A 23,225-nucleotide genomic window follows, 5' to 3' on the forward strand; every position below is an offset into this window, starting at 1 on the left:
CGGTGCTTCTTCATCATCATCCCTCTCCTCTTCCTCTTCCTCTTGCATGACTGCCTGGCCAGGTTGGATTTCTTGTGTCTCTGAAATGAGAAAGGCACAAGGGTAGGGTTGTGGTGAGAGGGAAGGGGCGGGGGTTGCGGGGGGGGGAAGCAAGAGGTGCATGCATCTGCAACTTGTAAGCCAGAATAGATTGTGAGATGAGGGGGAAATGGGATGTGAGAAGGAGGATTAGGTATGAGCGTACTGTCATCATCAATGGTTTCTGCCCTCAGTCACAGCCACTCCAATTATGGCGAGCACCGTTTCCTCGAGCAGGGTCAGGATATGCAGGCACGCCTGTCCCTCTCTGGTTAGCTGCTACTGCCTACGATTGTGTGCCGCCTTGTCCTGCAAGAGGGAGGGAAGTGTGTCAGTGAATGTGGTTCACTGTGTTTGGTTATGTGCCTTCCATGGTTGAATAGCTGGCAGTGTGTGCAAGCTGTGAGATGTCGGTGTGAGGCTTGCAGCAGTGCTAAGTGTGTGAGGGTGAGATGAAGCTATGAATGTGAGGTATGAGTCCTGATTGATAGAGATTGTTGGTAGGTGAGTGATGGGGGTGTGGTGCATTGAGCAGTGTATGAGGCTAGTGGTGCAGTTGGTAGGATATGGCATTTGAAGATGAATTCACTGATCTTGACCACTCATGTGAGGTCATTAAACTTCTTTCTTCACTGCATCCAGGTCCTCGAGGCTACACTGCTTGCATTGACTGGCACAGCTATCTGCTCCCACTCCCTTCTCAGTGTCTGTCAGGAGGGCCTCCTGGCCCCCTGTGGATACAGGACATCTCTCTTCTTGTCCTCCTCCTGCACCAAGGACTCAAGTACTGCATCTGAAAATCTGGGAGTCCTCTCTCTGCCATGTTGCGCCATCTTCACTCTTCCTGTAGGTCACACACTCCACTACAATGACTTCCAGTACATTTCTCTCTCCACGGATGTTGCCTGGCCTGCTGAGTTTTTCCAGCATTTTCTGTTGTTATTTCGGACTTCCAGTACAGACTGATTTAAGAACTGCAGGCTAGCTTTAATTGGTGCTAACCTCACCTGAACTTGGGCCCTGTGCTGAGTGTGCAACCACTCAGCAATGTATTTAGCACTGGGCTGCACACCACTAGCATTATAATTAGCAGGTAACACAAAGTTTGCGTGCTGCCTATACTACTTTGAATGGGCGTGGGTTAATGTGTCAGCTGTGGCTCAGTTGGTAGCACTCTCACCTCTGAGTCAGAAGGTTGTGGGTTTAAGTCCCACTCCAGGGACTTGAGCACAAAAATCTAGGCTGACACTCCAATGCAGTGCTGAGGGAGCGCTGCACTGTCGGCGGTGCTGTCTTTCGGATGAGACGTTAAACCGAGGCCCTGTCTGCTCTCTCAGGTGGACGTAAAAGATCCCATGGCACTATTTCGAAGAAGAGCAGGGGAGCTATTCCTGGTGTCCTGGCCAATATTTATCCCTCAATCAACATAACAAAAAAAAGCAGATGATTTGATCATTATCACATTGCTGTTTGTGGGATTTTGCTGTGCGCAAATTGGCTACCGCATTTCCTACATTACAACAGTGACTACACTTCAAAAGTACTTCATTGGCTGTAAAGCACTTTGAGACGTCCGGTGGTCCTGAAAGGCGCTATATAAATGCAAGTCTTTTCGGGAGCTAACCAATTTTTAGCCTGTAAGCTTTAAATTTACTGGGCTGGGACAGTCACTCCTTCTCTAATTTTGTGTGCCTTTATGCCACATTCAAGACTGACACTTGACAGTTACTTCATGGTATAAGCATATGTGTGAGGCTGAGAGCAGTGATATACTATTCGAATATTAGGTGTCAGCTGTGGCTGAGTTGGTAGCAGTCTTGCCTCTGGGTCAGAAGGTTGTGGGTTCAAGTGCCATTTCAGAGACTTGAGCATAAAGATCCAGGCTGACACTCCAGAGCCGTACTGAGGGAGTGCTGCACTGTCGGAGGGGCCGTCTTTCAGATGAGACCTTAAACCAAGGCCCTGTCTGGTCTCTCAGGTGGACGTAAAAGATCCCACGGCACTATTATGAAGAAGAGCAGGGGAGTTAGCCCCCGGTGTCCTGGCCAATATTTATCCTTCAATCGACATCACTGAAACAGATTAACTGGTCGTCATCATATTGCTGTTTGTGGGAGCTTGCTGTGTGCAATTGGCTGCCACGTTTCCTACATTACAACAGTGACTACACTTCAACAATACTTCATTGACTATAAAGTGCTTTGAGATGTCCGGTGGTCGTGAAAGGCGCTATGTAAATGCAAGTCTTTTTTTCTTTTTAAAGATACAGTTACTCTTCTGAATTACTTTTGGCACTATGACTTAAAAAAAGATAATGTTGATTAATATTGGTACTTCTCTTTGTTTATTTATTGCCTTTTCTGTGTTATGAATCTGATTAGTTCTCTTTATCTGCCTTTAGCACTATGACCTGATCCAGCAAAGTACTGTTCATGTGATACAGAGCACATCTCAACCAACTCAAAGACCAGCTGGTGATTCAAGCACTGGAACTCTTATGAGAAGCAATGGAAGGGAAATGGCCATCTTAAGTCAGGTGGATCTCAGCACATCTGTCTTTCCAAGACATTCTACAGATCTCGCTGTTGTCCCAGAAAATGGAGACCAAAGTCGTCGTAGCCATTCTGAAAATTCAGGTAAAGGTCTTAGAGCTTGTTTTTTTTAATAATACACCATATACCCTCGCCAATTGATCCCATAGATTAAAGCTTAATTATTCTGATTTTTTATATGTTCCAGTTGAGGCATTGGAACTGGTTCTGTGGGAAGCGGCACCTGTACAAGATGGACGGGTTGCACCTGAACAAAGCCGGGACCAATGTTCTCATTGAGAAGTTAACTAGTACTGTTGGGGAGGGTTTTAACTAATTTCGCTGAGGGAGGCAAACCAGAAAAGGCAGTATATTTGTAACACCGAAGTTTTGATTGGTCCCCTTGGAGGACAAGCCCATATTCCTGATTGGTCACCTTGGAGGACAAGACACACCCAGCAGTTTATCTGGAATGTGTAATTAGATCCTGCCTGCCTGAGTAATCAAGTACTTTGCAATGTGTAATTTGAGCCATTCATACTGACTACCAGGCTCCAGACACAGCTCACAGTACTGCTTTCAGAGAACAGACCGGGCTCACGTTCGTGGGTTATGACCTATCCCCCCCCCCACCACCCAACAAGTTCCTGACCTTCCCCCCCCCCCCCCACCCCTCTCTGGGTTCCTGACCTTCTTCCCCCCCAACATGTTCCTGACCTTCACCCCCCCCCGCAACATGTTCCTGACCTTCTCCCCCCCCCCACCCCCCCCCCCATCCATAGATTTGGCATTATGTGTAGGTCACAGATTGTTAACCGGTTTATTGGATATGAAATGAATAGTGACAGTGTCATGACTTCCGGATTTTGTCCAGTCTAATGATGCCACTTGCTGCACACGTGCCAGGCTTTCCGAGAAATCAACCAGGTCTAGGGGGAGGAGAGGGAGAACGTGGTGCGGGTGTAAAGGGGGTTGTAAGAACATGAACCACATCTAACAGAGGGGGAAGAACATGATCCGTCTTCCCATCTGGATCACGTTCTCACTCTCAATCCCTAGGGGGAAAAATTCAGTTGGTTGCGCCTCCTGTTAGCGCCTTAAGAGGGCGGTAACGGGACGCAATGCAACTAGCGCCCGGGTGTGGCACTGCCCACGCCTCTCGCAAAATTCAGCGGGAGGTTGGTGGTGGCGCTAACCGGTAGCGCCCTGCGGCACTGCGCCGCTGGCGATGATGTCATTGGTGTGCGCAGCGCCCCGCAGACGCCCCGGCCACGATCTTCGGGAGCGCCCCCTGACTTACCGCCGGACGCTATGTCCGACGGGGTCAGGGGGGCGTACCTGCGGCCGGGGAGGCTCAATTTAAAGGTGAGGTGCGGGCCGGCCATTTTTGTTGCTGGCCGCCTGCCAGCACTTGTCTGCGCTCCCGTCCCAGACCTCCTGAAACGCCCCCCCACCCCCGCAGAGTGCTGGCTGCGGCCCAAGAGCCTGGCACTTCTCTTGAGTGCCGGGCTCTTTTGTCTGCACTCCCGATCCCCAGGGGCCCAGCTGGGCCCCAGGTAGCACTGCACAAGGCCCCTCCCCTTTAAGAAGGGGAGGAAGGCCTGCAATACCGCGGCGCGACGTGCCGCAGCACATAACGCTGCAATATTGACTCACAGTACCCCAAGAGGAATGCCTTGCGCTTCCAGTAGCGCCCCGCTTCCCTCTTGGGGCGCAACCACTCAATTTCAGGCGCAGGGATGCTAAAAGTAGCGCCCCGGCGAAGTTAGCGCCCCAATTGGGGCGCTACCCAATTTTTAGCCCCTAATCTTTAGGCCTGGATCATGTTCTTCCCCCATCCCCAATGTGCTCTTCCACCCCCGCGCACCCCCCACCGAATTCCTGACCTTCTCTCTCCCCACCCGAGTTCCTGACCTCCTTTCCCCCTTCGATCATCTCCCTCCCCTTCAATCCCCCCTCGATACCCTCTGTACTTCGATTCTCTCTCTCTTCCCCTTCGATTCTCTCTCTCTCCCCCTTCAATTCTCCCTCTCCCCCTTCAATCCTCTCCCCACCTCCGAACCCCTTTCTCTCACCCTTGAACCTCTCTCTCCCTCTTTGATACCCTTTCCCTGTCAAACCTCTCTCTCCCCCTTTGATCCCCTCTCCCCACCTTCAATCCTCTCTCTCTTCCCCTTGATCCACTCTCTCTCCCCCTTAATCCACTCTCTCCCTCTCGATCCTCTCTCTCCCCCTTGATCCTCTCTCTCTCCCTTCGATCCCCTCTCTCGCCCCTTCGATCCTCTTTCTCTCCCTCTTGATCCTCTCTTTCTCTCCTTTGATCCCCTCTCCCCACCTTTGATCCTCTCTCCCCACCTTCGATCCTCTCTCCCCACCTTCGATCCTCTCTCCACACCTTTGATCCTCTCTCTCCCCCTTCGATCCTCTCTCTCTCCCCCTTAGATCCTCTCTCTACCCCCCTTCAATTCCCTCTCCTCCGTCCACCCCTTCGATCCCCTGACCTTCTCTGCATGGAGTCGAGGAAAGCATGGCGGCAAGCTGCAGTTGCAGCACCATTGGGTACTGCGCACGCGCAACCGGATCGAGTGTGCATGCGCAATATCAAACGGGTGCGCATGCGCAGAGAGAAACAAAAATGCGGTGCGAATAATCACCTTGACCAGAAAATAGCAGAAAGGAGCAGAAATGAGATCAGAGGACAGAGAAACATAAACAGCAGTTGACGTAATAAAACGCACGACGCACTTGGTTTGAGTATAAAGCAAGGCTTTAATCAACTTGTTTCAGAACATGGAGGTCTAGTTGTACTTCACTAGTTCCTGTCTTACAAAATGTCCCTGGGCAAGCTGGGCCCACGCCCGAGTGTTTATACTCCTTGGACGGCGCCACCAGCTGGCCGTCCAGTGTTATTTCATGAGTTGTTTCTTCATGATGATGAGATTTATAACAGCAGTACAATTAGAAATATCCCAAAAACTGCAGGGACCAAATTGCGGAAAATAGCAAAAGTGACGAAGGAGGTATTGAATTGCATGTACGTCAATGTCCGTAATGTAACTAATAAGGTTGGTGAGCTGCAGGTGCAAATTTCCACCTGGGATTATGACGTGGTTGTATTAACAGAGACACGGCTCAAACAAGGCCAGGAATGGGTTCTTAATATTCCTGGTTACCAAGTATTCAGGATTGATAGAGAAGGAAAAAGGAGCGTGGCAGCACTGAACAAGGATGATGTTACAGTTCTAAATAGAAAGGATTTACTGGATGGTTCGACGACTGAATCTGTTTGACTTGAGTTGAGGAACAGAGTGTGAGGGTGCCGGTTAGTTCCCTCAGTAACCCCTAAATGGCACCTTCACTTCTTTTTTTCCCTTTGCTAATTGTTACTAGTTTCTCCTGTGTTTATTACTTAACTGCCTTTTATCAGGTTTATTGGTTTCGCCTGTTTTTGCTTGTATTTAAGTTCTGTGGTTTCTTCCCTCTGTGCTCAGTCTTGACAAGCCGTTTGCCTAGTGGTAGCTTGTCTTGAGCTCCTATGTTTGTAACTGTTTACCTGTGTGATTCTAGTAAAGTACTTTTATTTAAGACTGCATACCTGCTTCTCGCCTCGTCTGTCTGCACTTGGGTCCAGAACCAGCCTCGCCCTGACAGCAAGACTGAGCCAGTATGGACCCAGCAGTGATGGAGGAATTTTGTTCTATTCTCTCCCATCAAGGTGCTTTCCTCGGCCACCTTGAGCAACTTCTCCAAAGCATTTCGGACAAGGTAAATACGTGGATGCAGACCATTCAACACCCAGCCGCTGTGGCTTCTGCTCAGGATGTTCCTCCTCAGTCAGTTCCTTTGGGTACTACCCCACCGGTCGCCGACCTCCAGACTCACCGAGAGCCTCGCCTACCCATGCCAGAGCGCTATGATGGTCATCTGGGCAAGTGTCGCGGCTTCTTGACCCAGTGCTTCTTAGTTTTTGAACTCCAACCCTCCATGTTCGTATCACCCCGCTCGAAGGTAGCATTCATCATATCACTACTCTCGGGAAAAGCTCTCGCCTGGGCTACTGCTATCTGGGAGCAGCAAACTTTCGTCTGCTCGGACATTCTCCTTTTCGCCGAAGAGATGAGCAAAGTCTTTGACAATCCTGTGAGTGGACGGGAGGCAGCTAAGAGACTTTTGAATCTCCACCAGGGCAACTGCAGCGTAGCCGACTTTGCCATTGAGTTCCGCACACTCACTGCGGAAAGCCGCTGGAACACCGAGACCCTTCTCTCCACGTTTCTTCATGGCCTTTCCGAATCTATCAAAGATGAACTGACGTCCAGAGAGGTTCCAGAGGACCTTGACACGCTCATCTCCCTTGCCATCAGAGTGGAAAACCGCCTCCGGGAGCATGGTAGAGAGAGGAGATTCACTACTTCCACATAGGTGAGATCTTCCGGTGTTTCGAATCTGACCAAGAGTTTCCAAGTACCCCCGAGTCCACCTGTTAGCACCGAAGAGGAACCTATGCAGCTCGGCACAACTCGGCTCTCCCAGTTTGAGAGACAGAGGAGATTGAGAGAGGGGTGTTGTCTTTACTGTGGCCTGTCTGGCCATCTCAGAGCCACATGCCCTGAGCTTCAGGAAAAAGCCAGGAGGATTGGGAAAATACTGACAGATCAAATCCCTTCTCCTACCCCTTCTGTCTTCCAAACCCTGCTTCCCGCTCATCTCTCTTGGGAGGGACAACAGTACAACCTCCAGGCGTTTGTTGACTCCGGGGCCGCTGGCTGATTTATCGATGCCACCCTTGTGCGCAGCCTGAAAATTCCTTTCTCCCGCCTTGACAAGCCTTTACAAGTCACCGCCCTCGACGGCAGGCCCCTTGGTTCTGGGCATATTCATCATATCACCGGAGTATTACATGTCCAAGTAGGGGAGAGACATCAAGAGTTGCTGTCAGGGCGAGGCTGGTTCTGGACCCAAGTGCAGGCAGACGAGGCAATCTTCCATCACCACGTCAAACCCAAGGTTGGCTGCCCGGAGACAAGGGCTATCTGCTCTGCACCTGGCTGATGACCCCCCTCTGCAACCCCACCACCCGTGCCCAGCACTCATATAATGGGAGCCATGCTGCCACCAGGAACATCATCGAGCAGACCATTAGACTGCTGGAACAATGGTTCTGCTGTCTTGACCGCTTGGGAGGAGCCCTCCAGTACTTGGAAGAGCGGGTGTCCCATTTTGTGGTGGTCTGCTGCATGCTCCACAATTTGACCATCATGAGGACGCAACCCTTGCCAGCAGGGTTTGCTGGACCAGCTCAGGAAGAGGAAGAAGGTGAGGAGGAAGGGGGGAGGCAGGCAGAAACTCGCCCTTCGGCACGGCATGTCCGTGAGCGCCTCTTCAGACTCTGATTCCAATGAATGAAACCTCAGATCCCTGTTGCTAACCACATCACCATCAACCACATTTCTATCATACCATCCCTCTGTCACAGAATATCACAGCGTCCTCCTGGGCACAAAGCTGAAATAAGAGCAGTAATAGTGTGGAAGACGCAAGAAAGAAAGAAAGACTTGCATTTATATAGCACCTTTCACGACCACTGGACATCTCAAAGCACTTTACAGCCAATTAAGTACTTTTGGAGTGGAGTCACTGTTGTAATGTGGGAAATGAGGGGCGAGTTGGCTAAGGTAGATTGGGAAACTACATTAAAAGGTATGATGGTAGACAAACAATGGCTAGCAGTTAAAGAATTAATACATAATTTACAACAAATATACATTCCTTTAAGACACAAAAACCCCACAGGAAAAGTGGTCCAACCGTGGCTAACAAGAGAAGTTAAATATAGTATTAGATCAAAGGAAGAGGCTTATAATGTTGCCAAAAAGAGTAGTAAGCCTGAGGATTGGGAGGATTTTAGAATACAGTAAAGGAGGACCAAGAAATTGATAAAGAAAGGGAAAATAGAATATGACAGTAAACTAGCGCGAGACATAAAAACAGACTGTAAAAGCTTCTATAGGTATGTAAAAAGGAAACGATTAGCCAAAGTAAACATGGGTCCCTTACAGGCTGAGACAGGAGAAATTATAATGGGGAATAAGGAAATGGCAGAGAAATTAAACAAATACTTTGTGCCTGTCTTCACGGAAGCAGACGCAAAAAACTTCCCGGAAATAGTGGAGAGCCAAGGGTCTAGTGAGAATGAGGAACTAAAAGAAATTAGTATTAGTAAAAAAATAATACCAGAGAAATTAATGGAACTGAAAGCCGATAAATCCCCTGGACCTGATGGCCTACATCTTGGGTTTTGAAAGAGGTGGCTATAGAGATAGTGGATGCATTAGTTGTCATTTTCCAAAATTCCATAGATTCTAGAACGGTTTCCGTGGACTGGAAGGTAACAAATGTAACCCCACTATTTAAGAAAGTAGGGAGAGAGAAAACGGGGAACTATAGACCAGTTAGCCTGACATCAGTAGTAGGGAAAATGCTAGAATCTACTATTAAGGATGTGGTAACAGGGCAGTTAGAAAATATTAATAGAATTGGGCAGAGTCAACACAGATTTATGGAAGGGAAATCGTGTTTGACGAATCTGTTAGAGTTTTTTGAGGTTGTAACTAGCAGAATAGATGAGGGGGGACCAGTAGATGTGGTGTATTTGGATTTTCAGAAGACATTCAATAACGTGCCACACAAGAGGTTATTAAACAAAATTAGGGCTCATGGGATTGGGGGTAATATACTAGCATGAATTGAGGATTGGTTAACGGACAGAAAACAGAGAGTATGAATAAATGGGTCATTTTCGAGTTGGCAGGTTGTAACTAGTGGGGTACCGCAAGGATCAGTGCTTGGGCCTCAACTATTCGCAATCTGTATCAATGATTTGGATGAGAGGACCAAATGTAATATATCCAAGTTTGCTGATGATACAAAGCTGGGTGGGAATGTAATTCGTGAGGAGGATGCAAAGAGGCTTCAAGGGGATATAGACAGGCTAAGTGAGTGGGCAAGAACATGGCAAATGGAATATAATGTGGAGAAATGTGAAGTTATCCACTTTGGTAGGAAAAATAGAAAAGCAGAATATTTTTTAAATGGTGAGAGATTGGGAAATGTTGGTGTTCAGAGGGACCTGGGTGTCCTTGTACACGAATCACTGACAGTTAACATGCAGATACAGCAAGCAATTAGGAAAGCAAATAGTATGTTGGCCTTTATTACAAGAGGATTTGAGTATAAGAGTAAAGACATCTTACTGCAATTATATAGGGCCCTGGTGAGACCACACCTGGAGTATTGTGTACAGTTTTGGTCTCCTTACCTAAGGAAAGATAAACTTGCCATAGAGGGAGTGCAATGAAGGTTCACTAGACTGATTCCTGGGATGGAGGGATTGTCCTATGAGGAGAGATTGAATAGACTAGGCTTATATTCTCTAGAGTTTAGAAGAATGAGAGGTGATCTCATTGAATCATACAAAATTCTTACCGGGTTTGAGAGGGTAGACGCAGGGAGGATGTTTCCCCTGGCCGAGGAGTCTAGAACCAGGGGTCACAGTCTCAGAATAAGGGGTCGGCCATTTAGGACCGAGATGAGAAATTTCTTCACTCAGAGGGTGGTGAATCTTTGGAATTCTCTACCCCAGAGGGCTTTGGAGGCTCAGTCGTTGAGTATATTAAGGAAATCAAGGGATATGGGGATAGTGCGGGAAAGTGGAGATGAGGTAGAAGATCAGCCATGATCTTATTGAATGGCGGAGCAGGCTCGAAGGGCCGAATGGCCTATTCCTGCTCCTATTTCTTATGTTCTTATGTTCTTACAAAATTAATAAATTTATCACTATTCAATTCACATTACAATATCAACTAATCACCCTTGTGCATTCCCTTAGTGACTGTATTTCGTGTGCCTTTGCCTATCGTAGTGCTCCAACGCAGTGCTACCCGAGTGGCTGCAGCATGGCTGGTGGAAGGCTGCTGAGTTTTTGTGGGCAAGACTTCAAATGGCCTTGCAGGACTGCCTTGCAGGACCACCTCGACCAGCTCTGGACCTAGAAGGCCTGGCTGTAGACAGCACCACCTCAGCATGGGTGGCAGCAGTCTGGGCTGGCTGGCTGACAGGCAGCGGCAAGGGCACTGGCGGAGTGGCAGTGGTTGGAATAGGAATGCTGTCATCCTGAGAGAGGACAGCAGGTTCCTGCTCCACAGACCCACTGCCACTCCCCCGGGACAACGCCGCAGCATTCCTAGCAATCTGCAGCAGACAGATTGCTGGGCCGCTGCAACACCCTGCAAGCCCCTTTCGACACTGGTAAACTCAGCCACAATGGCAGCAGTCTGATCTTGAGTGACTGCAAACTGAGACTGCAGGACAGCCGTCTGCGCTTCCACTGCAGCACTGAAATGTTGGGTCACTTCCGCCTATGCTGCAATGACAGCCGCGACATTGCCCATCACACGCAGCATCATGTCTGGGTCGACAGGGTCTCTCCTGGAGTTGTCCATCATTTCCAGCCTGGAAATCATGGGCTCCATGCTCTGTGCAAAGCTCTGCCCAATGTTGGAGCCAGACTCCTCCTTGCTTCTTGACATTGCCAAGAGGCTCTCTAGCAGGCTTAGCATTGCACCGAGCAATTCGGTGTGTATGCCCACCACCCTTCTTCTGAAATAACAACAGAAAATGCTGGAAAAACTCAGCAGGCCAGGCAACATCCGTGGAGAGAGAAGTAGAGTCAACGTTTCAGGTCGAAACCCTTCGTCAGGACTGAAAAAACACAGGAAATGAAACAGATTAAAAGGCCAGTTAGGGGGCTAGGAAATGGGGCTGTTCTTCTGAAGGCCGCCCCATCGAGGTCCTCATTTGAGTCGTGTGCAGCAGAACTCATAGGGTAGGGTATGGTACCATAGTTGTTATGTTACTGTTCTAGTAATCCAGAGGCATGGACTAATGATCCTGGAGACATGAGTTCAAATCCCACCACGATAGCTGGGGAATTTAAATTCAATTAAATAAATCTGGAATAAAAAAACGAGTATCAGTGATTGCGGCCATGAAACCATTTGGTTCACTGATGTCCTTCAGGGAAGGAAATCTGCTGTCCTTACCCGGTCTGGCCTTTATGTGACTCCAGACTCACAGAAATGTGATTGACTCTTAACTGCCCTCTGAAATGGCCTAGCAAGCCACTTATTCAAGAAGGCCACCTTCTCGAGAGCAAATAGGGACAGGCAATAAATGCTGGCGACACCCACAACCCATGAATCATTTTTTTTTAAACTCGTGCGCCAACTCGCCCCAAGCTATCCTTTCCTCCTGGCCTTGCTGCAGCCCACTCGTGCCCAGTGCCTCACCATGTGCAGATCCCATTTCTACACTACCCTCTAAATTGCACGCAGTGCCAGTTTCTGAACTGGTGTCTGCAAGTGTCAGATGCAATGACGGTGTGCCGCCTTCTCCTTCTCCTTCACTCTCCTCCATTGCTTCGGGTAGGCTCTGTGGCTGGCAGTTCTTGGTCATCTGAAAGCCGAAAGGCACAAGGGCCTGGATCTGGTGGTGCAGCGCAATGCACAGGCTCAGGATAATCGTGTACTGAGTCCTCACACCCGTTTTAGGGGAATATCCAATTTAACCCCATAGAGATTAAAATGAAACAGAAAAGGAAGCTTATGGTAAATGTCAGGTTCATAATGCATTAGAGAACCAAGCTGAATACAAAAAGTACAGAGGAGAACTGAAAAAGGAAATAAGAGTGGCAAAGAGAGTGGATGAGAGTAGATTAACAGGTAACATAAAAGGGAACCCAAAAGTCTTTTCGAAAGGTATAAACAGTAAAAGGGTAGTCAAAGGAAGGGTGGGGCCGATTAGGGACCTAAAAGGAAATCTTCTTGTAGAGGCAGAGGGCATAGCTGAGGTACTAAATGAGCACTTTGCACCTGTCTTCAATAAAGAAGAGGATGCTGCCAATGTCACAGTAAAGGAGGAGATAGTAGAGAAATTGGATGGGATAAAAATCTATAAAGAGGAGGTACTTAAAAGGTTGGCAACGCTCAAAATGGAAAAGTCACCCGGTCAGGATGGGATGCATCCTAGGATGCTGAGGGAAGTCAGGATGGAAATTGCAGAGGCTATGGCCACAATTTTCCAATCCTCCTTGCCAATGGGATTGGTGCCAGAGGACTGGAGGATTGCAAATGTTATATCCCTGGTCAAAAAAGGGCAGAGTGATAAACGGTGGTGGGGAAACTTTTAGAGACAATAATCTGGAACAAAATGAATTGGCACTTGGAAAAATATGGGTTATTAAATGAAAGCCAGCATGTGTTTGTTAAAGGCCAATTGTGTTTGACTAACTTGATTGAGGTCTTTGATGAAGTAACGGAGCGGGTTGATGAGGGTAGTGTGGTTGATGTTGTGTATCTGAACTTTCAAAAAATGTTTGCTAAAGTACTACATAATAGACTTGTTAGCAAAATTGAAGCCCGTGAGTTTAAAGGGGCAGTGGCTGCTTGGCTACAAAATTGGCTAAGGGGCAGAAAGCTGGAGTATTGTGTTCAATTCTGGGCCCTGGACTTTAGGAAAGATGTCAAGGTCTTAGAGAGGGTGCAGAGGAGATTTACCAGAATGGTACCAGGGACTTGAGTTATGTGGAGACACTAGAGAAACTGGTGTTGCTTTCCTTAGAGCAGAGAAGTTTAAGGGAAGATTTGATAGAGGTGTTCAAAATCATGCAAGGTTTTGATAGAGTAAATAAGGAGAAACTGTTTCCAGTGGCAGAAGGGTCGGTAACCACAGGACACAGATTTAAGGTGATGCGCAAAAGAAACAGAGGCAACAGGAGGAAAAAAATAATTTACGCAGCGAGTTGCTATCATCTAGAATGCTCTGCCTGAAAGGGTGGTGGAAGCAGATTCAATAGTAACTTTCAAAAGGGAATTGGATAAATACTTGAAGTGAAATCAATTGCAGGCTCTGGGGAAAGAGCAGGGGGAGTGGGACTAATTGGAGAGCTCTTTCAAAGAGCCAGTACAGGCACGATGGGCCAAGCGGCCTCCTTCTGTGCTGCATCATCCTACGATTCTATGTACTGAAAAAGTTAATTGTTAAAAAAAGTTAATTGCTTTCACATTGTTATTTTATGATGTTTTCTTTCAGTACTTGCATAGACTTGAGAGGTTTTTTTAACTGTACTGTCTCATTAGATTTCTTACGCTTTTCTTTCACTTACACCTTTCTATGTGGGAATAACCTTCATTATACTTCCTACATTGCTCTCAGTGACATTAGAAATCGGTCATAGTCCAAAATATTCATAGAAAAATGGCCTTTTGACCTCATAGAAGATCAAGTGATTTTTGTAAAACATTAGCATAATGGAACCTTTTCAATAAAGTGATAAATTACGTGCAGTTCAGAGGATATAAAATACAAATGGGTAGATTTATTGTGTTCAAGGACCAAGGGACAAAATCTCCTTTACTTGATGTTTAAAGTGCTGATGAGAATAATACCATTTTCACCTTATAGGCCAGCCGTGAGATTCAATCAGAAGAGGTGTGCTCACTAATAGCTGCTGTATTTTGGGAATGGTTGTCTTCTTTTGTCTTAATTAACTGTCAGAGACATGTCTAATTATCTGATTGTTACTGTGCTGTTCATGCAAATTGCGGACTACAACCATTTGTTCGCTCCCTAGTGCCGCTCAGCCATGTGTCCCAGTAGAAGGGGCATTCTGGTAGGTCAGGAAATGCATCACTTCTTTAAGGCAGCGGTTACTTAAATTTCATCAACTTACATCAGACAGCTTGCATCTTCAGACTATGTAGGCATTTGCAGCGGTTATATATTTAATTCCCTACAGCACGACAGAATGTAGGCTTTCAAAAAAAAATGTTTAAAAAACGGCAGTCAGAGAGCAAAGAGGGAACGAGAAATGAACATAGCTGTAGACACTAAAAGCAACAGCAAGAAATTCTTCCAGTATTATGACAGCAAGAGGGTCATCAGAAAAGAACTCAGATCCCTTAAGGATACAAACAGATTTGAAACTGATGATGAGCTAAAAAGTTAGCATACTAAATGATTACTTCCAGGAAGTATTTGTTATTCTATTAACATGCAGCCTTTCACAGAAGGTTCTGCAACTCAACTTAATAACTTTGATATCACTTGCACAGAGTGCCCAGACAGGCTGAAAGGGCTCAAATCAAGTAAATACACAGGTATGGATGGTTTATACCCAAGGATGCTACACGAGATTAGAGACAAAGGGGGAGAAATTCGGTTGGTAGCGCCACCGATTAACGCCTAAAGAGGCCGCGAAGCGGGGTGCTAGCCAATTTCTGGGCGGGCGCAGGGCGCCTAGCGCCTCGCCCCATATTGAGCATGCATTTAGCGCCGGTGCTAAACCTTAGTGCCCGCTCATGGGCGCAGGCTGATTATGACGTCATTTGAGTGTGCAACGCCTTTTGGGCGCCCCGGACCGGAAATTCAGTGGTGCCCCCCTCCGTAGCGCCTGGCACTAATAGTGACAGCTTACCTGGAACCTTACCAAGTCGCTCTCGTGCTGGAGGAGCGTTATTTAAAGGGGACTGGTGTGGTTTAAAAGCGGCAGACATTTTTGGAGCACAACTTCCTCGAGAGCTACAAAGAGTTGCTGAGCTGCACACTGAGAGCCATTTGACCATTGAGCCAGTGCAGGCAGACGATCTTCAGCCTTCTGACCATCACCTTGCTGTTGGTGAGCCTTGACAACGGGGAACCGTCCTGTGGGCACTTATTATGGGGGCTGCATTGGAGGGGAACGTCCTGCTGCTGAATCATCTGGAAAGGGCACTGAGACGCTGGGAGAGGGGGGCGGGCATGGCCAGACGGAGGAGGGCCAACAGACATCGCCACAGCAGACCTTACGCTGGCAGGGTTTTCCCACAGCAGTTTTCCTACATGAACATGCTGGAGGAGCAGTGTGTCAGAAGGCTGCGATTTAGAAAGGAGGTGGTGACTGAGCTGTGCCAGCTGCTTCAGCCAGATCTGCAGCCTCAGATAAGGTGCAGGCCATCTCTGTCGGTGGCTGAGAAGATGCCTGCTGGCCTGAACTTCTACGCAAGCAGCTCTTCTCAGGCTGCGCGTCAGAGGCTGATCAGAAGTAGCTTCTAGGCCCCTCTCACGGAATGCTTGCTGCCATTCCAAGAACAGGAATGGAACCGGTCTGATACCCCCAAGCCTGTGAAGGGCAAGATGCATGTAAATAGCAGGCATGGCCATTGTAAATAAAGAAAGTGTTTCATTACACAAAATGTGGTTCCTTCAAACATGAGAAAGCTATGGCAACAGAAAGCAAAACTAATACACTGACACATAACTGCCTCTCACACCCAGGAGACTGTCCAAATCATAAATCACATTCCGACCATCTTCCTTGGCCTTGATTCCACTGCGCCAACCAAAGCATCCAATGCCCCATCAGTGAGGCGTTCCGCCCTCTGCCTCACCCTTTCCATGTCTTGCTAGGCTGGTGCGCCACAGGTAGGCTCCCACCGCTTTGAAGGCCTACAAGGCAGTGAGTGTGTCTGGTGATACCAATTGACCTTTAAGAGCTGGCCGGCGCCAGTGTGTCTCAGGGAAAGTGATTATAGACAGCACCTTCGCTGCGCCCCGCCGCCGCGAAATTGGGTTGCGCCGCCGGGTTAGTGCCTTAAGAGTAGCGTGCAGCGCCTGATTTAGCGCCGCAATCACCTTTAGGGGCGCTGCAACCCAATATCGCGCTAGGTGGCGCTAAATTGCGCCTGGCGCTAAACTTTGCGCATCGCCAGGACTAGCGCCCCAAACGCGGCTATACCGAATTTCTAGGCCAAAATCTATGAGATGCTGACAGTAATTATGAGAGAGTCGACAAATACAGGTGAGGGCCTACTGGTTTGGAAACAAGCCAACAGGGAAGCACTTGATGTCTAAAAGCAGCCGCCGGAGGCCTCAAGTGCCACAGGAACATAAGACCAGGAGTAGGCCATTCAGCCCCTCAAGCCTGTCCTGCCATTCAGTGAGATCATGGCTGATCTGTGACCTAACTCCATGTACCCGCCTTTGCTCCATATCCCTTAACTCCTATGGTTTACAAAAATCTATCAATCTCAGATTTGAAATTAACAATTGACCTAGCATCAATTGCCGTTTGCGGGAGAGTTCCAAACTTCTACCACCCTTTGTGTGTAGAAGTGTTTCCTAACTTCACTCCTGAAAGGCCTGGCTCTAATTTTTAGACTATGCCCCCGAGTCCTAGAATCCCCAACCAGCGGAAATAGTTTCTCTCTATCTACCCTATCAGTTCCCCTTAATATCTTGAAAACTTCGATAAAATCACCCTCAACCTTCTAAATTCCAAGGAATACAACCCAAGCTTATGTAATAAAAACAGAAAATGCTGGAAATACTCAGCAGGTCAGGCAGCACCTGTGGAGAGAGAAACAGAGTTAATGTTTCAGGTCGTTGACCTTTCGACAGAACAGTTTGTGTAATCTTTCCTCGTAAATTTCACCCTTGGAGTCCAGGTAACATTCTTGTAAATCTACACTGCAATCCCTCCAAGGCCAATATATCGGCCTAGAAATTCAGTTGCGTTCGCCAGCCGTTAGCGCCATAGGAGGAGTAGATCTCGAGCGCTAGGCACTTAGCGCCCGGGAGCAGACCGATCTGCGCCTACGCCCAACTTCAGTTGACATTTAGCGCCGGCGCAAAGTGTTTGCGCGCGCTCAGCTGCGCGCGCAGCTTATGACGTCATTTGTCGTGCAACGCCGTTTGTGCGCCCCAAACCGGAACTTCAGTGGCGCCCGCCCAATGTGGGCGTGGCGCTGTTAAGAACTGTGAAGTGGAATGCAGCAGAGGCCCTGCGGGCCTCGGGGAGCGCTAATTAAAGGGCACTTAGACTGAACTATAAAGGCCAGCCATTTTGCTGCAATGATTTTAGTGCTATGGATTTCTGGACAGAGACCAAGGAAGAGACCTTACTGATTTGGGCCAACATAGGAGAGGTATTTTTGGCTTCTGGCCAGAGCTTGGAAATTTGACTCATTGTGATTTCACTGTTTGCAAGTATATTATGGGGGCTGCATGGGGTTCCAACCCTCAGTTCCAGCATTATGTGCGAAGGGCTCGCAGACGCTGTGTGAGAGGGGCAGCCATGCCTAGACGCAGAGGGGCCATCAGGCGTCGGCAACGTAGGCCTTACCCACTCAGGGAATACCGCCAGCAGGTGTCCTATCTCACCATGACTGCCGCGCATTGTGTTAAGAGGCTGCGCTTCAGAAGGGAGGTGGTTGCAGAGATCTGCCAGCTGCTTCACAGAGATCTGCGTCCACAGCTGATGTGCAGGACATCTCTGTCGGTGGAAGTGAAGGTCACGGTGGCTCTGAACTTTTATGCAAGCGGCTCCTTCCAAGCCGCTGCTAGGGACATAGCGAACATCTCCCAGTTCGCCGTGCATCGCTGCATCCGGCAGGTCACCGATGCCCTTTTCGCAAGGAGACACCAATTCATCTCCTTCCCCATGACCCTAGAGAGGCAGGAGCAGCGTGCAGTCGGATTTGCCAGGATCGCCGACTTCCCCATGGTGCAGGGCGCCATTGACTGCACGCATGTGGCTATGCGGGCACCTATCAACAATGCCGAGGATTACCGCAACCGGAAGGGCTACCATTCCCTCAATGTACAGCTGGTGTGTGACCACAGGCAGCGCATCCTAGCTGTCAATGCCCGCTTTCCAGGCAGCAGCCACGATGCATTTATCCTGCGCCAGACTACTGTGGCTGACATGTTCCAGGCACAGCCTCCCCCAAGAGGATGGCTTATCGGGGACAAAAGCTATCCTTTGTGTACCTGGCTCATGAACCCGCTCCGCGCGCCCAGGACCCCTGCTGAGGAGGCATACAACGAAAGCCATCAAGCCACAAGGAACATCATAGAGCAAACGATTGGCGTCCTCAAGCAACGGTTCCACTGCCTGGATCGTTCCGGCGGATCTCTACAGTATTCGCCGGATAGAGTCTCCCAGTTCGTCGTCGTTTGCTGCATGCTGCACAACCTGGCTATCCGCAGGACTCAGGCACTGCCACCTCACGTTGGACCACCACCTCAGGAGGACGAGCAGGAGGACCATGAGGAGGAGGAGGAGGAGGAGGAGGAGTACCAGCCCAGGAGGGAGCCACAAGGTCCAAGGGCCGTCCGTCGGCGGCTTATTGAACGACACTTCTAGGGCCCCTGTCAGGGAATGGCTTGTGGCAATGAAGGCACATGAATGCAGCCGCTCCGCAAGCCCTCAGCCGGTTAACGCAACAACCACTTGAAACATCACACATGGACAAGCTGAATAAATAAAAAGCTTTATTGAACAAACTCAGGGCCCTTCCCACATGAAACCCAAAAACAGACAAGACCCCCAAAAAACAGTCAAAAACATATCTCACTCCCACAACCTGGGGAGGAATAACAAAACTTGTCCATCCAAATGGCCTTCATCCTCGGCCTTACCAAGACAAACCCCCCCATACAGAACACAAACACCCCCATATAAAAAAACATTTGCTTTCATCTTCGGCCTTACCAAAATAAACCCCCCCCATACAGAACACAAACACCCCCATATAAAAAAACATTTGGCAACACACTCTACTTTGTGTGCCGAGAGGGCGAGTCCTTGTCCAGGCTTTTCCGGCCCCTGGCCGACCTGCTGCTCCACCTCAACCTGGGCCCTGTGGGTGTTGCAAGGCTGGGGGAAGGCTCCTGAGGGGCACAATGCGTGACGGCAGATGCCCTTGGGGGTCGGCCTAGACGAGCTCCGGCCCTGGAGGGGCCAGCTGCTGACTGCTGTAGCTGTGGCTGGGCAGCATCAGTCTCTCCAGCAGCTTGTCGCAGCTTTGCTGGGGGAGTGGCAGTGGCAGCTGCAGCAATGGGGGCAAGCTGGCTGATGCCAGGCGCTCGCTGGTCGCCAGAGACACTGGCAGTCGGCCGGGCTGGCACTGCAGCAAGCGCAGCAATCTGGTGAAGGCCAGACCGCTGTGCTGCAGCAGCGCGGCGGGTGCCCTGGCGATGCGTGCGTGACACAGCGAGTGTGGCAGCAGTGAGTGCCCGTACTGCCCTGGTCTGTGCCCGCATCAGACCAGCCAGTGACTGCACGGCACCACTCGTCAACTCTCCACTCGCTGCCTGTGCTGCCCTGAATTCGGACCGACTCGCGTCCTGTGATGCCCTGAATTCTGCCCGACTCGCGTCCTGTGATGCCCCGAATTGTTCGAGACCCCTGGCCTGTGCTGCCGCGAGTTGTTCGAAACCCCTGGCCTGTGAGGCCCAGAAATCGGACACACTATGAGCCAGGGACTCAATGGCCTCAGGCAACCGTGCCACAACCCCCATGAACTCGGTGTGGCGACGATCCGAGTCCGCGGACATTTGATCAAGGAGGCGCACCTCCTGGGCGAGGACCGTCTCCGGACTGGAGGCCGGACTCTCCCTCTGGGGAGAAGGCCGCCGAGCTGCCCGACCCTTCCCGCGTGGCTGGACGCCACTGGGCCCAGCAACTGCACTCCCCTGCAACACTTCCCCCCTCTGGGGAGAAGGCCGCCGAGCTGTCCGACCCTTCCCGCGTGGCAGGATGCCACTGGGCACAGGAGCTACACCCCCCTGCAACACTTCCCCCTGGCACTCCTCCAGGCAAGACGTGTCCCCTCCATTGCCATCCCCTGGCGCGGATGAGGGTTCCCCCGATGTGCCGCCTTCCTCTTGCTCCTCGTCGTCCTCCTCTTCCGAGGGACTGACACTCGCAGCTTCAGGGACCTCCTCCTCACCAGCTGAAAGCAGGAAGGCACAAGAGTAGCTTTAGAGTGAGGACAGGGCGTCAGCAAGGGAGGCATGAGTGGTGGCATTATGCGCATTGGTCGGACAGTGGCAAAGGATGTAGATCTGAAGCGCAAGGGGAACGAGAGAGGTCCAAACGGTCATGTCCTTACCATTGGGGCCCAGCACAGGGTCGGCATCTCCAATTGCAACGGGGCCAATCACCCGGGCACCCATGAGTCGACCCACGCGCTCCTCCAGGTCACTGAGCTCCTGGAACTGGGCACGGCCTCCCCCGGTGACAGTCCGGCTCTTCAGATTCTCGGCCAGCTTGGCCTGCAAGAGAAAGGACGGCTTCTAAGTACAGTGTGGTGCCCTGTTGTTGTGTGCACTGCCTCCCATGGTGGAATAGCTTGGCCAGTGTGGTGCCCTGTTGTTGTGTGCACTGCCTCCCATGGTCGAATAGCTTGGCCAGTGTGTAAAGTGCAGAAAGTGCTATTGATGTTCATGCCAGTGCCATAGCTGCTGGAGGAGGGCTGGCCATTAGGCCTTTGAGGTCCCTTTGCCCATAATGTGAGGTGCACATGCAAGGATGAGGAGGACACTGGAAAGGGTACTCACCCTGACCAACCGAGTGAGGTCGTTAAACTTTTTCCGGCATTAGTCACCAGTCCTGGGGACATCGCTGTTGGCTGTGACCCTCTGGCCGATTTCCCTCCAGGCTCTCCTGTACAGCCTCTTGGGAGCCTTCTTGCCACTGTCCGGGAACAAGATATCTCTTCTCTTCTCCAAAGCCCTAACCAGCACCTTCAAATCATGGGCAGAGAAGCGCTGCGCTCGCTCACGGGCCCTCTGCATCCTTGCTGGCGCTATTTCTCTCCAGCAGCAGTGTTTAGGCCTAGCTGGAGGGCTGCAGTATCCAGGGCATGGCAGCAGACCAAGTCGACCCTTCCCCCTTTAAGAGCTGGCCGGCGCCAGGGTGTCTGCTGTCAATCAAAACATGACTGCGCTGCGCCCGGCCTCGGCGGTATCAGTCTGCACCGCCGGCTTAGCGCCTAAAGATAGGGGTGCAACGCCAGTTTTAGCGCTCGAGCAAACTCCTTGGCCAAAGCTACTGAATATCGGCGAAGTGGCCTCCACTTTCCGGCGGGCGCAAACTTTAGCGCCCGCCCGACTTTACCGCCCCAAAAGTGGCTATACTGAATTTCTAGGCCATCCTTCCTAAGGTGTGGTGCCCAGATCTGAACACAGTATTCCAGGTGTGGTCTAATCAGGGCTTTGTATAGCTGCAGCATAACTTCTACCCCCTTGTATTCTAGTCCTCTAGATATAAAGGCTAACATTCCATTAGCCTTTTTGATTATTTTCTGCACCTGTCCATGACATTTTAATGATCCATGTACCTGAACCCCTAAGTCTCTTTGGACCGCCACTGTTTGTAGCTTTTCACCATTTAGAAAGTACCCTGTTCTATCCTTTTTACATCCAAAGTGGATGACCTCACATTTGCCTACATTGAAATCCATTTGTCACAGTTTTACGCATTCGCTTACTCGATTAATATCTCTTTGTAATATTATGCTTCCATCTACACTGCTTACAATGCCACCTGTCCTTCTGTCATCGGGAAACTTGGATATGTGGCTCTATCTAAGTTGTTAATAAATATGGTGAATAGTTAAGGCCCCAACACTGATCCTTGCGGGACACCACTAGTCACATCCTGCCAATTAGAGGACCTGCACGTGATCCCTACTCTCTGTCTCCTCCCGCTCAGGTCAATAATTTGTCTTCAATTCCATGAGCTTCAACTTTAGCTAACAGTCTCTTATGAGGGACTTTATCAAATGCCTTCTGGCAGTTCCTATAAGTAATATCTACAGACATTCCCCTGTCCACTCCTTTAGTCAGCTCTTCAAAAAATTCAATCAGGTTCATCAGGCATGACCTACTCTTTATAACTCCATGCTGGCTCTCTCTGATCAGCTGAACATTTTAAGGTGTTCAGTCACTCTACCCTTAACACACTTAGACCTTTTAGAATTATTATTTACTGTGGCCATGTTTGATTTAAACCCTTGATTTCTCTGACTGCCACCTTTGTTTTTCTCCTTCCTGTCCTTTGCTTCTATCCTTGTTTCCCTTTCCTCTGTCTCCCTGCTCAGGTTCCCAACCCTCTGCCATTTTAGTTTAAACCCTTCCCCAGAGCACTAGCAAACACTCCCCCTAGGACATCGGTCCCGGTCCTGCCAGGTGAAAACCGTTTGGTTTGTACTGGTCCCACCCCCCCAGAACCAGTTCCAATGTCCCAGGAATTTGAATCTCTCCCCCTTGCACCATTCCTCTAGCCACGTATTCATCTGAAATATCCTTCTATTTCTACTCTGACTAGCACGTGGTACTGGTAGCAATCCTGAGACTACTACCTTTAAGGTCTATTTTTTAATTTACCTCCTAACTCCCTATATTCAGCTTTTAGGACCTCATCCTGTTTTTTACCTATTTTTACCTGTTATTTTACTTACGCTAATTTTGGTGAGCCCCCATCCCTGATTCAGTATTAGTTTCCTTGGATTGTCCGGCATGCTCTCCTCTTCCTCTACAGAAAATACTGATGCAAGGTAATTATAGTAATCTGGGATGTTATGATTAAGGTTATCCACCAGGTGGTGCTGTAGCTAGTACTGCTGCTAGTTAAGGTCAGCGGAGGTGGAATGGGAGGATGCAGGCCTGTATGTTGGTTACGCAGTTGTTTAATAAAGTACACGGACTAATTCTAATATCTCGCCTCTTCGAGTT

At 49.5% G+C, this 23,225-nt stretch overlaps 1 protein-coding gene across 2 annotated transcripts in view; it reads left to right on the forward strand.

The window, feature by feature from the left end:
- The window catches only part of prkn (parkin RBR E3 ubiquitin protein ligase), a 2,088,612-nt gene that overhangs the window by 709,200 nt on the left and 1,356,187 nt on the right, over nucleotides 1-23,225 (forward strand). For both annotated transcript variants that reach the window (XM_085981987.1, XM_085981988.1), the window contains one exon: nucleotides 2,480-2,714. In XM_085981987.1, the coding sequence (XP_085838113.1) occupies nucleotides 2,480-2,714 (235 nt within the window). The remainder of the gene's footprint in view (nucleotides 1-2,479; nucleotides 2,715-23,225) is intronic.

This window comes from Somniosus microcephalus, chromosome 3, assembly GCF_052327205.1.
Source record: "Somniosus microcephalus isolate GS21.2 chromosome 3, FLI_Smic_1.0, whole genome shotgun sequence".
Taxonomy (NCBI): domain Eukaryota; kingdom Metazoa; phylum Chordata; class Chondrichthyes; order Squaliformes; family Somniosidae; genus Somniosus; species Somniosus microcephalus.